This window comes from Protopterus annectens, chromosome 9.part0 (genome assembly GCF_019279795.1).
Source record: "Protopterus annectens isolate FY-2018-M chromosome 9.part0, PAN1.0, whole genome shotgun sequence".
Classification (NCBI taxonomy): domain Eukaryota; kingdom Metazoa; phylum Chordata; order Ceratodontiformes; family Protopteridae; genus Protopterus; species Protopterus annectens.
The window spans coordinates 826,542,459-826,556,408 of NC_056743.1; the positions used below are offsets into that span (position 1 = coordinate 826,542,459).

At 36.9% G+C, this 13,950-nt stretch overlaps 1 protein-coding gene across 1 annotated transcript in view; it reads left to right on the plus strand.

Annotated features, from left to right (window-relative positions):
* The window catches only part of PNPLA6 (patatin like phospholipase domain containing 6), a 1,368,928-nt gene that overhangs the window by 197,201 nt on the left and 1,157,777 nt on the right, over positions 1 to 13,950 (plus strand). Inside the window, exon 4 of the mRNA XM_044083495.1 lies at positions 7,875 to 7,962. Coding sequence (XP_043939430.1) covers positions 7,875 to 7,962 — 88 coding nt within the window. The remainder of the gene's footprint in view (positions 1 to 7,874; positions 7,963 to 13,950) is intronic.

A 13,950-nucleotide genomic window follows, 5' to 3' on the forward strand; every position in this document is an offset into this window, starting at 1 on the left:
ATGCCAACAAATCCAAAATACTATTATTCTCTCCCTCAAAAGCTTCCCCTCTTGATAAAAACGTGTTCCAAATTATTAGCCAAAACAACTCTACTATAGAGGTTGTTCCCTTTGCTAAACTACTTGGGGTTGCTATTGATGAAGACCTAAAATTCAACACTCACATCCAGCAAAACATTAAGAAAACCCATATAAAACTTGGTATGCTATACAGAAACATCCACTTTCTCTCTCCTGCCACCAGACAAACTTTCACCACTACCTATCTTCTCCCCTCACTAATGTATGGCAGTCCTCTACTAACAAACTTATCTGCCTTTCTATCTTCCAAATTGTAAGTCTGTTATAGTAAGATTTCTAAATTTGCGACCAAAGCCAAATTCTCCTCCCATCATTGTACTACCCTTCATTTGTTAAATTGGTTTGAACTCTCCAACCATCTAGACTATCTCCAAATTACTACAGCCCACAGACTAATTTTTTAACCTACTAAGTGCCCAGCACTAACCAACATCCTTCAACCTTACACCCCTCAGAGAACTCTAAAGATCTACTCAACAAAACCTAATCACTGTCCGCAAACCCAATCATCCTGCTGGTCAGCTTCTTCTATGCTTTTCCTTAGCTAAAAAATGGAATTCTCTTCCTTCCTACCTAAGGACTTGTGAAAACTTTAAAACTCAGCTACATTACTACCCTTCCTCTAACAATCAGTAAAAACAAAAATGAAAACTCCAGCAAAGCTAGAACTTCCAGTGAGTGACCTCCCAAACCTCTGGTATCAGAGGCCCAGGGATATATGCAAATGAGCCTTATGAACATCAGGTGTTTCAGCTCATTGGCAATTCTGAATGCCCATGACTTGTTTGGTCGTTTCAATGGACAATTTCAGGCCAATAAAGCCAAACCCCACTAGCTGTGGATATGCATATATGGACATTAGCTGGGTATAACAGCCCTGTGTTTCTAATGCTTAGTCAAACACTCTGCTTGTGCTGTGCTGACGAGGTCATAACAAGGCCAAAATAACGAAGTACTGAATACCAAAAATTTAACCCAAACCCCTTTCCTGATAACTCACCACTCGAAACTCCAGTACAGTTCAACTTTTATTTAATAGATGATATAGCATCTCTAACCAAGGATTCCTGGACATCTAATCCCAACCCTGCCCAACAGCCACTATCACCACATTCACTTTCACCATAAAACCTGTGCCCACATCCTATATAAAACTACTCTTGACAAACTTAAACCATGCTCGTCTTTGGCTGAGGAACTTCTAAGTGAGTACCTAAAAATAGCAGCCAATACCATTACTTAGCCTGTCTCAGTCCTTATAAATGGGTTAATCCAGGAATTCCACATCTCTTCTGCCTGGAAAAAGTCACACATTATCTCTCTGCACAAAGGAGAAAATTCAAGAGACTTGAATAACTTTAGACCTATAGCAATCTTATCTCGCCTTGCCAAAATACTTGTATTCAAAAACAATTGCTAGATTATCTCCTGCAGGAAGAATTCCTATCCCCTACACAACATGGCTTCCATCCTTCCCATAGTCCTGGCAAACTAATCTCTTCCTTATTTCTAGACTTGTCTAAAGCCTTCAGTACAATTTATCACAGCAAACCTCTTCAGATGTCCCCACTAGGTCTCTCTCAGACCACCCTTCTCTGGTTCAAAAGCTACCTGTCCAATAGGTATCAGTCAGTAAACTGGCACTGAATGCTCTCGCCTTACCTTATAGTCGCCACTTGTGTACCACAAGGTTCTATCCTTGATCCCCTCCTCTTTAACATTTTCACCAACACTCTCTATACTTCCACATAACAGGACACCCTAATATAGTCCGCAGATGATTCCACACTCATCTGCACATCTGACAACGTGGTACACCTCCAAAAAATTACTCAGGAAGTTTTAGCAGCTGCTGAAACTTGGCTTTGTAACTCACAATGCATGCTCAAGCCAAAAAAAAAAAACTACTACTTTTTCCCTAAATCCTTCTCTCATGAAAAAATAAATAATTAAATTTAAAGTCCTCTCTCTCTCTCTCTTGATAATACAACCAATTAAGTCACTTCCCATAGCAGTGTATTAGGTGTGATAGTGGATGATAATCTTACATTCAGTCTGCATATACAAAATTGCATAAGAGTAACACATCAAAAACTGGAGATGCTTTACAAATCCAATTCGGTGCAGTTAAAACTACACTTGCCACTCCTGATCTGCTCCTAGCTTTTCTTTACGGTGCTTCTGATGTTTGAGTATGTTATCCACATATTTGGCCAAAGGCGTGGTCTTTGAACCCTCTGCTGAGACTATTAGCCTTAATGGTGGATCCATTTAATTTTTGTGTAACTTTGGAATGCCAAAGATAGTGGGGATCATAGGCTTTTCAACAGTTAAATAATTTAGGGTTATCTGATCAATTAGACCCTCATTAACCAAATCTTCCAAGACTAAGTCTAGTCTCCTATAAGATATGTTTATTTCACTTCTAGAGGCACTTATATATTTATCAGTGCCCCTTAACATCTTGTTCATCTTAGCTTCATAAGTCAAATTATTCATGAAAATCCCCCCACACTTATCAGGTTTCATTACTCTTAAGGTTCCATCATTACTTAACTCATATAAATCTTGACGTTCCACTATGGAAATGTTCTCTCTGCATTTAACTTTACTAAAATTGTTTCTTATTTCCTTTTCTATTACATTTTCCAAGTTTTTAATTTGGGGGTGGAGTGGAGGATTATTTAATTTATTTATTTCTAATTTTTTATCTGTTTTCTATCGTTACACTAGCAGTTTAAGTAAAAGTATTTATTTATTTATTTTTTTTTAAATGCATATATATATTTTTAAATGCATATATATTTTTAAATGTATATATCTTCTAAATGCATATTTATCACATTTTTAAAATTTTAACATATAATTATCATTATTTTTTTGCTAATTAAAGTATATATTGTGTCATTCTCATATTTTACATATCAAACTATTGGATAATTAATTTTATGATGTCATTAATTTATAGTATTTAAATGATATGATTTGTAATGGCCCACATCTGATGAAGTTATCTAAACGAAAACAAATATGTTCATGTTTTTATTTTAATAAATGTTCAAATACGTTTGATATCTCCGTTGCTTTATTGTTTCGTTGGACGTGGTTGTGTTTTTTTTGAGTTTACAAGTTGTTGTTTACCTCGTTCGTGCCCGTTTTGTTTATTATTGTCTATAAACCTAACAAATCTGCTGGGTATTGCCTATACTCGTACAAGGTTGCTAAGACCTGGAACCGCTTACCTATAGCCATCAGGTCTTTACCCCACCCTCCCATCTTTCAAAAAACCACTCTGAAAGTCTTCCTAGTTAAAATCTGGCTTTGTTCTTTCTCAAAACCAGGAAAAAATGTGAACAAGTACCTTTTCATTCCTTATGCCTCCTTACTCATCCTTTTTCATTTACTTCCTTACTGCTATCTAATTCTGTTCTCTGATTTTCTCTCTAAATAAGCCTGTTTTTCCTTCACTTCATATTGCAGTTCCTATTTGTATTAAACTAACTTACCTTTAATTTCTCTACAAACTGTCTACAATTAAAATGTTTTGTAATAATTTGAAGCTTTTCTTCCTGGGCCTCCACTGAAAATGGGCTTCTACCGAGTCAGACTTTCCCCCATAAGCAAATGTCAGTAAATAAATAAATCCTTTCCTTTTTCACCCTCCAGGTTGTCTATCAAACCAAGTCCTCACCCTGCTTTTGTTGGCCCTTTCTCTGGAGCTTCTGGATTGGGGCACATTAGTTCTACCACCTGGTCCACCATGCTCCTGGGTAGGGGGCATCTCTCCTAATTCTGCTAGGCCAAGAAAGATATGAAGACAGTGACAGCGTAATACCCTTTTTTTCCAATAGCTAGCTGGAAGTAGTCAACAGCTATTTATAACATAGAACAAGCTCTGACAGACACACAAATGAGGCTTACTCAAGGAAAAATAAAAGCAGCTCTGTTACAGAAGGTGTGTTAGATGACAGCGCTTCACACCACTACCATTCTATCTTAATGGCATGAGAAAACACCACCACTTCCTTATGTCTAGCATGACTCGTATAAACAGGACTTGAAACTTATTCTGGGAGGAAGGAATGAAAGCAAGAAAACAAGATCACGTTACCCTGGCAGGTCTCATCAACAATTTTGTGGGAAACGCATTAAAATTGTAAAAGAAGCACTCAGAGTGATTTTACGCCATTAATATAACTAAGAAGACAAAGATACAATGGAAAAAAATGTTTTTTGAATTCTAAGGTGGTTTTCTCCTTTAATTTGGTGCACCACTAAATGCTGTGCTACTACAGTGTGCTGCAAAATTTGGAAACAGTAAGACTCTAAGAAAATATGATGATTGGCTAGATATGAAGCTCATCTTTACTGCCATTGATAGAGATAACATGATAGCATTGATTTACCCAATCACTTTTTTCATTGAAGTTGAATGCCTGCCAAATGCATAACTAAGATCAGTTGGCCAGAATGCACATGGATCGACTGAGATCAATGCCTTTTGTTTTGCCTATTACCATAAGCTACATTAAAGTCACAGTTGATTATCTGAAGTGTAGGAGTGCAGGGGGTGAAGCCTTTTCCTTGAGGAAGCTTCACACCCACAGGAAAGAGTCCTGTTAAAAAAAAAAAAAAAAAAAAAAAAAAATATTTGATTTGCTTTTGACTGACTCCTTTTGAGTTAATTAATTTTGATGAACTGGTATGGATCTATGTAGAACCTTGCTGTGATTATTAGAAAACAATGAGATGGGGCCGTACTTTAAGCAATACATGAAGAGGGCTGGTGTCTCAGTGAAAATCTGTTTCCTCCAAGGAGGGTATTTTCCTTTTTCCCGGTTACATAAAGGATGCAGCAGAAAAATCCAGTCCATAGTAGTGGAAGGATCCGATATCATTTTATGTTAAAAATTAATTGAATTAAAAAAAAAAAAAGGAGCTTGTGTGTTATTAAAAACATTACCGTTACGAACAGTCAACTATCAACCAAGCATAGCCCTGATTGGCTGACTATAATTGACAGCAACATCCACTGAAATATAATGCTGCAGAAGAGACTGTTTTTGCTGGAGGGCAAAACCTCCTGCACACCCTCACTAAATTACACAGTGCCAGAACCACAGAGTTATGACGAACTACATAACTACTTACACTCCGTTTTTGTGTTACTTATTAGAATAATTCATATTTTTGTACCAAGTTATTGTTTTTTTTTTTGGGGGGGGGATGACCAAAGTAATTTCTGCTTTGACAGATTGGGTCTAAAACCTCATTGAGGTGTTATAGAGAAGGAAGAATATCTTCTTCCCTACTAGGATCTATTAAACCAGTGTTTAAGCCAAAGTGTTTTTAATGCTTGAAGAGAATTAACCTTTCTGAATGTGTAAACGTTTGGCAAATGTTTCATATAAAGAAATGAAAATGCATGTTTGTTTTGGTAGCTGATTCAGAATTTATAAGGGGGTGGGACCTAAATATATTGTGCTTAACCTCAAGGTGGGATTTTGTCCAAGTACAAGTAAATGTGGTCAGTTTTTTATGTAGAAAGTGTTGGGCATTAAGCATAAACAGCTTGCAGCCAAGTCCATGTTCAAACTAGTGTTGGCATGTCAAGATTTTCAGTGAACATTCACAGCTGCACAGAACATGTTGCATTAGTAGTAAGTCAAGGCCATCATGTTAGAGCTACAAGGAAATATTAGTTTTTCTAAAATTGGTCATCACTTAATCGTGATACTCTTTTTGACTTGCTTACTGTGGGAAGGCATGACTGAATAGTTATCTTTTGTGAATGCTGGCCACGTGTTTCTAAGCCTTGGATGTAGGATGCCAGCACTGAAATTCTTCTGGCTCACTAAAATACATACAGTTAACACAGTTTGCTCAACCACTTCCTGAATCAGCAGAATACTTTAGACAGTACCAGCACTAAAACTCTGTACTGAACTGGCCTCTGAACTGTAAGTGGCGAAGAGTATAGATCTGTGTGGGAGAAATTGAGAGTAGAATAGCAGCTTTTTCATTGCCTGAGTAGAAACAGCATGAATTGAAAACTTGCTTCATTAAAGTAGAAAAAAGAGACTGGTAGAGCAGAAACATTTATTACATTTTTAAATTAATTTTTAATAGTGTAGTTAATTGCCCTTGATGATAACTTTTTGCTAACAGTCTGGTTAAGTGCAGTGTTCTTGTCAAGTCGGTGTCAAGTTCTGGGCTTCTCAGCCACTCCGATTTAGGGCTTTATATGTGTATTGTAATAAAAGATGTGTAACCTGGAATTTTAATGTAGGATTGTTCCAGTAAGTTCTTCTCCGTGGCCATTCATAACTTTAGAAGCCTAAGATAGTCAGACACATTTGGTATTCTAGAATGCACAGCCATAGTCCAAAATGTTTGGTGCTGTTACGTCTCTTGGAAGTCACGATACTGCCACCCTTGCTTGTGTCTCTGTTGCTAAACAGATGGTAGTACTTCATGAAGAGCATCATCTCCTTCCCTCTGTGTGCATTAGTATTTAAAGTCAGGAGGATAGCGTGTTCCTGATAGACTGAAACTGAAGTATAGTAACAAAAATAGGTTTGTTCCTAGTAGAGCAACTTCATAGATTCATAAACTCTTACTAGGATAACAACCCATGGATCCTTTCTAAGCCTAGCCAAGTTTTTCAGAAAGAATAATGATGTCCTGCATCCAAATAGGACATTGAGGACCAGGCATTTTTAAGTTATCTCTGTCCATAAAGGATGAAGGGTGCCAGGCCCAGTGTAAATTTTGTATTCCCAATCCACTTGTCATGGTTATGCTTAAATTGGGTAATAGGCAACCTCAGCTTCACATAGGTGGGTAGCCTGTTCCATAGGAGAGTATTCTCTAGGACACATCTCTGTCTCTCCAGCATCTTCTTTTCAAGTCACAGACAAAATTAAGGTCCCTAGGCCTTTTATTTCTGGTAGTTTTGGACTTACGAATATGTAGAAGATTCGTAATTGTGGGGTTTGCAGATGCCTTGTAAGCCAGGCATAAATGCACCCCTCAGCAATCTATAGGAGATTGAGTGGAGGATAGGGGCTTTAAGGTGCTGTGCATAAGGATGGTTTGTTACGTTTTTTTATTGTTTCTGTAAGGAACCTTTGAGGTCGCTCTAGTTGCTACATATGCCTGGTCATGTACTGTATCATTGGTGTGATAAGGGTGGAGTACAGTGGAATAATGACCTCTTTGTTCCTAGATGCTATCCCCTTACTTATAAATTGCACAGCATAAAAGGATTTCCTCACCACTGTGGCCACATGGTAGTCAAAGGTAACGGCTACTGTCTATGTGTGCACCCAGACCCTAACCAGTGGGTCAACTCTTAGGGTATGTTATGAACATGGTAATTAACCAGGATGGCTTATTTTCCAGAGTACAATTATGCATTTCTTAGCATTGAGTTTAAGACCATGGCTTTGGCACCATTTATTAGTCAGAGACAGATCTTCTTGAAGAATGCTAGTGTCTGCAGGTGAGTTGAAGATAACCTCAGCTTGCAGTCATCTGCAAACTTAGTCAGACTTGTGCAAGCTTTTCCTGAAACTGGCATTGCAGTCTCCAGTCTGGGATCCAACACTCTTAAGACTTGTTCATCGTACTTATTTCTGTGGAACATTAAAAGGTACTCTACTTAACAATAAACTCTACTGTTAAAAGACTGGGTCTTAGTTTTATATTGCTTTACAGTCACAATATAGAATGTGCAAGCAGTGCTTTGGTAAGCTCTACAGTTCTTACAGAGTGCTGATTTCTGTTTTCAGATGCTGGGAATTATCATTGGTGTTGGAGTCTTGGTGCTGCTGGTCGCTGTGGTCATATTTGTCATCCTGCGAAGGATACAGCTTAAGAGTAAGTTGTGTGTATACCTGTCAAAATGCAGAGGCCTGTCACTTGGCTAAATGATTTACCAAGTAAGTTTTTGTAATCGATTAGCAGAAAAAAATATAGTTTGATATTGGTTGAGATACATAGCTGCATAAAAAGAGAATTCCATTGTACATTCTAGACCTGATAGTGCAAGTCCCCAAATAGAAATTAAGAGTGCTGGGTTATATAATAAGTCCATAATTGCTGTTTTCCCACTTCATTGTTACATTTGGAAAACTATGCTTATTCTTTGCAAGTTTTGAAACTCGTAGTGCAAAGTTTCAAAATTTTAGTGAGCACCCATAAAAAGGAAGTATCCAGGCTTTCCAGGATGGCTGCAGACTGATCAACAGCTTAATTTCAGCTCTCCCAGTGTGAAAAAAGAAACTAAAAAAGGCCAGGACTGCTGTCAGTTTTAGTAAATTCAGTTAGTGACTAGTAAGTACACTGTCTGGATGCCAGCAAAGAAGAATGAAAGAGATCCTAAAAGAAAATCAGCTAGAAAAGGTGAAGAGAAAACACTGACTGGGAAGGCAGCTGTTCAGCAAAAGGCAGTTCAAGCTCCAGCTTTGGTGCAAGACATGGCTTTCAGTAATCTAGAGGAAAATTAAGTCAACTGTACTCAGAAATAATTAAAGTAAACAAAGCAACATTGGAATACATCAACTCAAGTAAAAGACTGGAAAAATGGAAGAAACGTTAAACAGGTGTTCAGATGAGCTTATAAAACTGTGAAAATCAAAGGCTAAAATGAAGAAAAGGCTGACTCAGTACAAGACTGCTCAGGAAGAGATGTTTCATATATATATATATATATATATATATATATATATATATATATATGTATATATATATATATATATATATATATATATATATATATATATATATAGAGAGAGAATGAGAATTAGAGGACAGAACATGTATGGAAAATCAGAAAAACTAGAAGAAACCAAGTGTATTAATTTTATGAAGGCACAAATAAGCAACTGGACTGGTATTCCACAGCAGGATCTGTTAATTGAAAGGGCATATATTGTGTGTGCTCCAAACCTGGCCACGAGAAAGCAGCCAAGACCTGTATTAGTAAAGATAGAGTTATGCCAACAGAAAGAGTTGATCCTGACAAAACTGTGGCAAAAACGCAAAGTTTTAAAAGTTGGAAATGGAGTATTTGTGGAAAATGATTATTCACTGCAGCCAGCAGGGACTGTGGAGAGGTAGGTGTGAGATTCAAGCTGCTATACCCAGCTGTTTTCAGAATATTTTCTCCTTTAGGATTGTAGATCGATATATGTGTTTGTATGGGTCTACTTCAAAACATCTAAAACCCATAGCATCTAATTTCATAACCTCGAGACCAGAACATCTAAAACCGATAACATAGAATTTCATAACATTGAAAATGTGCATCAGAACATCGAACACAACAAATCACATAAAAATAACATTCCCTCCACATATAACACCGCCAAACTATCAAACACACTTTTTACTATGTTTCTGCAGGGTGGCAACCCCCCCCCCTGCACCCCCCATATGGGGGGCTCCGTACCACCATACCCCGCCATAAATTAAATATATCAACTCCGAGATCACACTACAGTGGGGGAAAAGCTAATTTTCTAACCCCACTGTATCACAATCACTATAAAGAATGTACACACAATGTCTATATCACTTACCTGTATGACCTAAAAAACACATACAGAATGGCAAAATAAACACTATATAAAGAGTATTAATTCCTACACTATATAAATAATAACTATAGAAAGGAAAACTGCATCTCATAGTGATACCACAAGATTAACAGATTAAACTATAACATTTACATATCTCCTGATACACTGTTACATATTATACATTTTAGATGTTATGAAATTCGATGTTATGAGTTTTAGATGTTATAGGTTTTAGATGTTCTGATCTCGATGTTATGAAATTAGATGTTATGGGTTTTAGATGTTTTGAAGGGGACCTGTGTGTATATACCTTGAAGAAGTTATCCAAGGGCTTGCACAAGAGTATAAATACTGAGCACATGCAAGTCTAGTTGCCATTTTGTAGTTAGCTGTTGAGATCTGAACATGCATGTATGTAAGGTCTGTCTGTTAACTAGTTCACTCATATTTAATGATGCTGCTATACAGCCTGATGTGTTTTTATGTATTAAAGCATCTAAACAAAACCCCAAGCCTTCTTGTTATATGTGTTTGAGCCAAACGAACAACAAGGATCAAAGTCATTTTTTTATGCAGAACAGATTTAAGGGGGAAAATGCAAAAGTTGATCCAACAAAGGGTGAGCCATCAAACAGAAGGAGGCTCTGCTTCTCATTTTCTGATGGTAAGGCTCATAGAGAGAGTTTGCTAGTGAAGCCTTTACCAATGTTTCAGAGGAAAATGCGTGAGACACAGAAAAAAGCACAGGAGCTGACTAGAAAAATCAGGAGTACCTTGGACTTGCTGGAGTCTGGAGGTTGGGAGATTGAGGTGAACAGGAAATGTGAAACTATAAAGTTTCAGTCATATTTATGAAATATGGCTTAACAAGTAAAACTGGCTGAGAAAGATTGGATTTTTGTTGACTTTGTTAAACTTGCTGGGGAACTGACAGGTGTATGTCCCACATCATGTCATTAATGTTTGAAAGGATTCTTAATTTTGTGGACTGGAACATGATGTGTAATAATGAGGATGTGTCTGGGGGACCTAGAAGAAAAAATATAACAAAAGACAGCGGATTTCTGAAGAAATTTATGAAGATATTTGGTATGAAAGACATGAATTCAGTAGGTTAGAACTCTGAGAGAATTTACATATCATTCCCCAGAGTACATTAACTGAGTTAGACCAGATAGAAATTACATTTCATATGAACACGAATGTTTAATTGAAAGGTTCGACACATATCCAATAACTATTTCAGATCATGCACCAATAACAACTAAGATAAAAATGCTGTGTGATGAAGTACAGGTGAGACACTGGCGCTTCCCTGCCTACATATTCAAAAGAGAGGAATTTAAGGAATGGGTAGTGGAAATTACTTGTGAGTTATTAGGGAAGGTGTAAATTTCTTCAAATGTTATAGCTAGTGAGAGGGATAAAATGAAAGTGAAGTTTAAAAATAGGGTAGAAATAAAAGAAAAAGAGGTATCGTTAGGAAGTGGCAAGAGTTATTTAGAGGAGCTGACAAAGGTTAAAGTATGGCCGAATAAGGGGAATCTTACACTACAAGAAGAGGTGCAAATGCAGAGCGCTAAACAGAAAACAAGGGGGTATCTGGATAATGTGCATGAGTTTGGAAAGGTTGCTTTTAAGAAAGTGTTTTGGTACTACTGCAGAGCAGAACTTTTAGCGCAATGACTTGGGCAACAGAAAGTAGAAAAGGTTGTTGCTAAAGTTAGGGAGCGTATAACAAGAAAAATAACCAGAGATCCTGTAGAGGTATTAGAGATATTTCAGAAATTTTATAAAAAAAATTGTATAAAGTAGAGGAATGTGAAAATCAAGAATAAGTACAAATGGAAATATTTATGGAAGACTGAGGTATGCCAAGGTGAAAGGTAGATGAGGCTCAACAATTAACAGGTAAGATAGGAGGAGATGAGATAAAAAAATGACATATAATCAGTATTCAGGAAGGTCTCCAGGGGCAGATGAATTCCTGTGGAAGTTTGGAAGCTAGGAGGGAAGAATGTGATAAAGATCTGGAAGATTTTGTTTAATTATATTTTAAAAGGAGGGGAAGCACCAATATCCTGTAAGAAAGCTATGGTGACTATAATGCCTAAAGATGGAAAAGAGCCATTAGACCCAGCTTCATATAGGCCCATTTCCATTTTAAATCATGATTTTATAGTGTTTATGTTTATAATAGCTAAAAGGATGGCAAAGGTATTACCAAAATTGATCCATATAGATCATTGCAGTTTTATAGAAGGGATGCAAACATTTGACAACATTAATAGAACAATGATAATCCAGAGGGAAGCAGAATGTTAGAAACTACCACTGTTGTTAGGTCTTGATGCAGGGACGGCATCTGAGAGAGTAAGCTGGGATTTTATGACTGGAGCAGTGGAAGAATTTGCATTCCCTTGATAAAATAATAATTACGGGGATATATGAGAGATTGGAGACAAAAATTAAAGTTGGTTGGTTCCTTTATAATAAGGTGTCTGGACAGAGGAACCAGCAATGGTGTCCGCTTTCCCCTTTGTTATTTGCATTATATTTACAGCCATTGGCAAAGAAAACAAGGGGCTGAGAAACTCAAGGACATAGCTAGCATGGTAATGGTTTTATTTGCAGACAATATTATTTTGTACCTGATAAAAACAGAAAGGGACATCTTTTTTTTTTTCAAAACAATAGAAAGGGACATCTGAGTGTTGTGAACATTCTGAGACAATTTCAAGTCTTTTTGGGATATAGAATTAGTGAAGACAAAACAAAGGCTATAGCTGCAAACTATGTCCTCCCAGTTAAATTGGTTCAGAAATATCCATATGTATGTGGACGTGATGAAGTGATGCATTTAGGAGTATGGCTTAAAAAGGTTCTGTTGTGACAGCTAAGGATATGTGGGAAGAGACTAAAAAGATAATACAAAAACTGTGTTTATGGATATGGATAGAAAGATACATGAAGTAAAAATGTAAATAGTCCCTTCAGGCACATTTTTATCAACCAGAGGAGAAGTTGTGAACAGTAATAGAGTTGAAGGATTTTATTTTGGAGGGAAAGAGGGCAATTTTCAAGTGGGATACATTGATACATCCAAGATGACATGGTTTAGGATTACCTGATTTAAAGGAATATTTTAGAGCTACATAGTTAAGGCTCATATACATAACACAAGCAGGAAACTATAATTCAAAGTGGAAAGGGATGATTATGACGGAGGGGAGAAATTCAAGAAATAAGGAGAGTGGAATTTTGGATGCAGAATCTTAAGCAGAATAACAACAGCAATGTAGAATATAATATTCATCAAGTACCCAAAAAGTATTCTAGAAATAAACAGAAGAATGGAAAAAAGGATATTCTGTCGATAGGGATGATTGCAATTAGGGGTGCAGAGAATAGACAAGGCGGGGGCTGGAATTCACTGAAGAAAACTGGCAAAGGAACCAAGGTTTTGGGAGCAAAAAATGAGACAGGGAAAGGTAATAGAGTGGGAACAGGCCAAGAAGACATTTGGACTGCAAGCTTGAAACTGCCTACCTTATCAGGGATTGATATCAGGGTACAGGCAAAGAGAAAGGGGTAGGTAAATCCCAAGTGAAAGACCTGCTCTGGTAGAATTTTTAGTTGAGTCCAGAACAGAAGTTGCTGTTAAAAAGAGGATAATTATTATGGCATATAAAATATTCTGCAATAACTACAGGAATCAATCAGAGGAGGTTAGAAAAGATTGCAAAGAGAGATTGGATACAATATTCACAAGGAGACAATGGGACGATATGTGTGGTTCCCAAATATGCAACAAAGTCTAGAAAATTTAAGATTTTTGCTTGGATGTGTTTGCATATGTATTTTGCTACCCCAAGCAAACTCCACAAAGAAATTTTCCCCCTGTAGATGGCAAATGTTGGAGGTGTGATGAGGAAGAAAGAGGTAACTGGGAACATATATTTTGGGAGTGTAATGATTTGGGAGACTATTCTGTCAGAAATATTGGGTGTGCAAATTGGTGTAACTAAGGAAATAATTTTTTGAGCTGGGATACAGAATATGGATTGCGTAGACATAGTCAGGCCTTGTTAAATTTAATTTTGGTGGCTTCCCAAAAAGCACTCATTAGAAAATGGAAATCGGTGTAAACTAACTATATTTGAAGCAGTGAATATTTTGACAGAGATAACATAACTGGAAGTGGAATCTTTAGAAAAAGGGTGGGAGCAAATTATATAATAAAAATGGAAATTGATGGAACAATACATGCAGAATAATGTTTTGG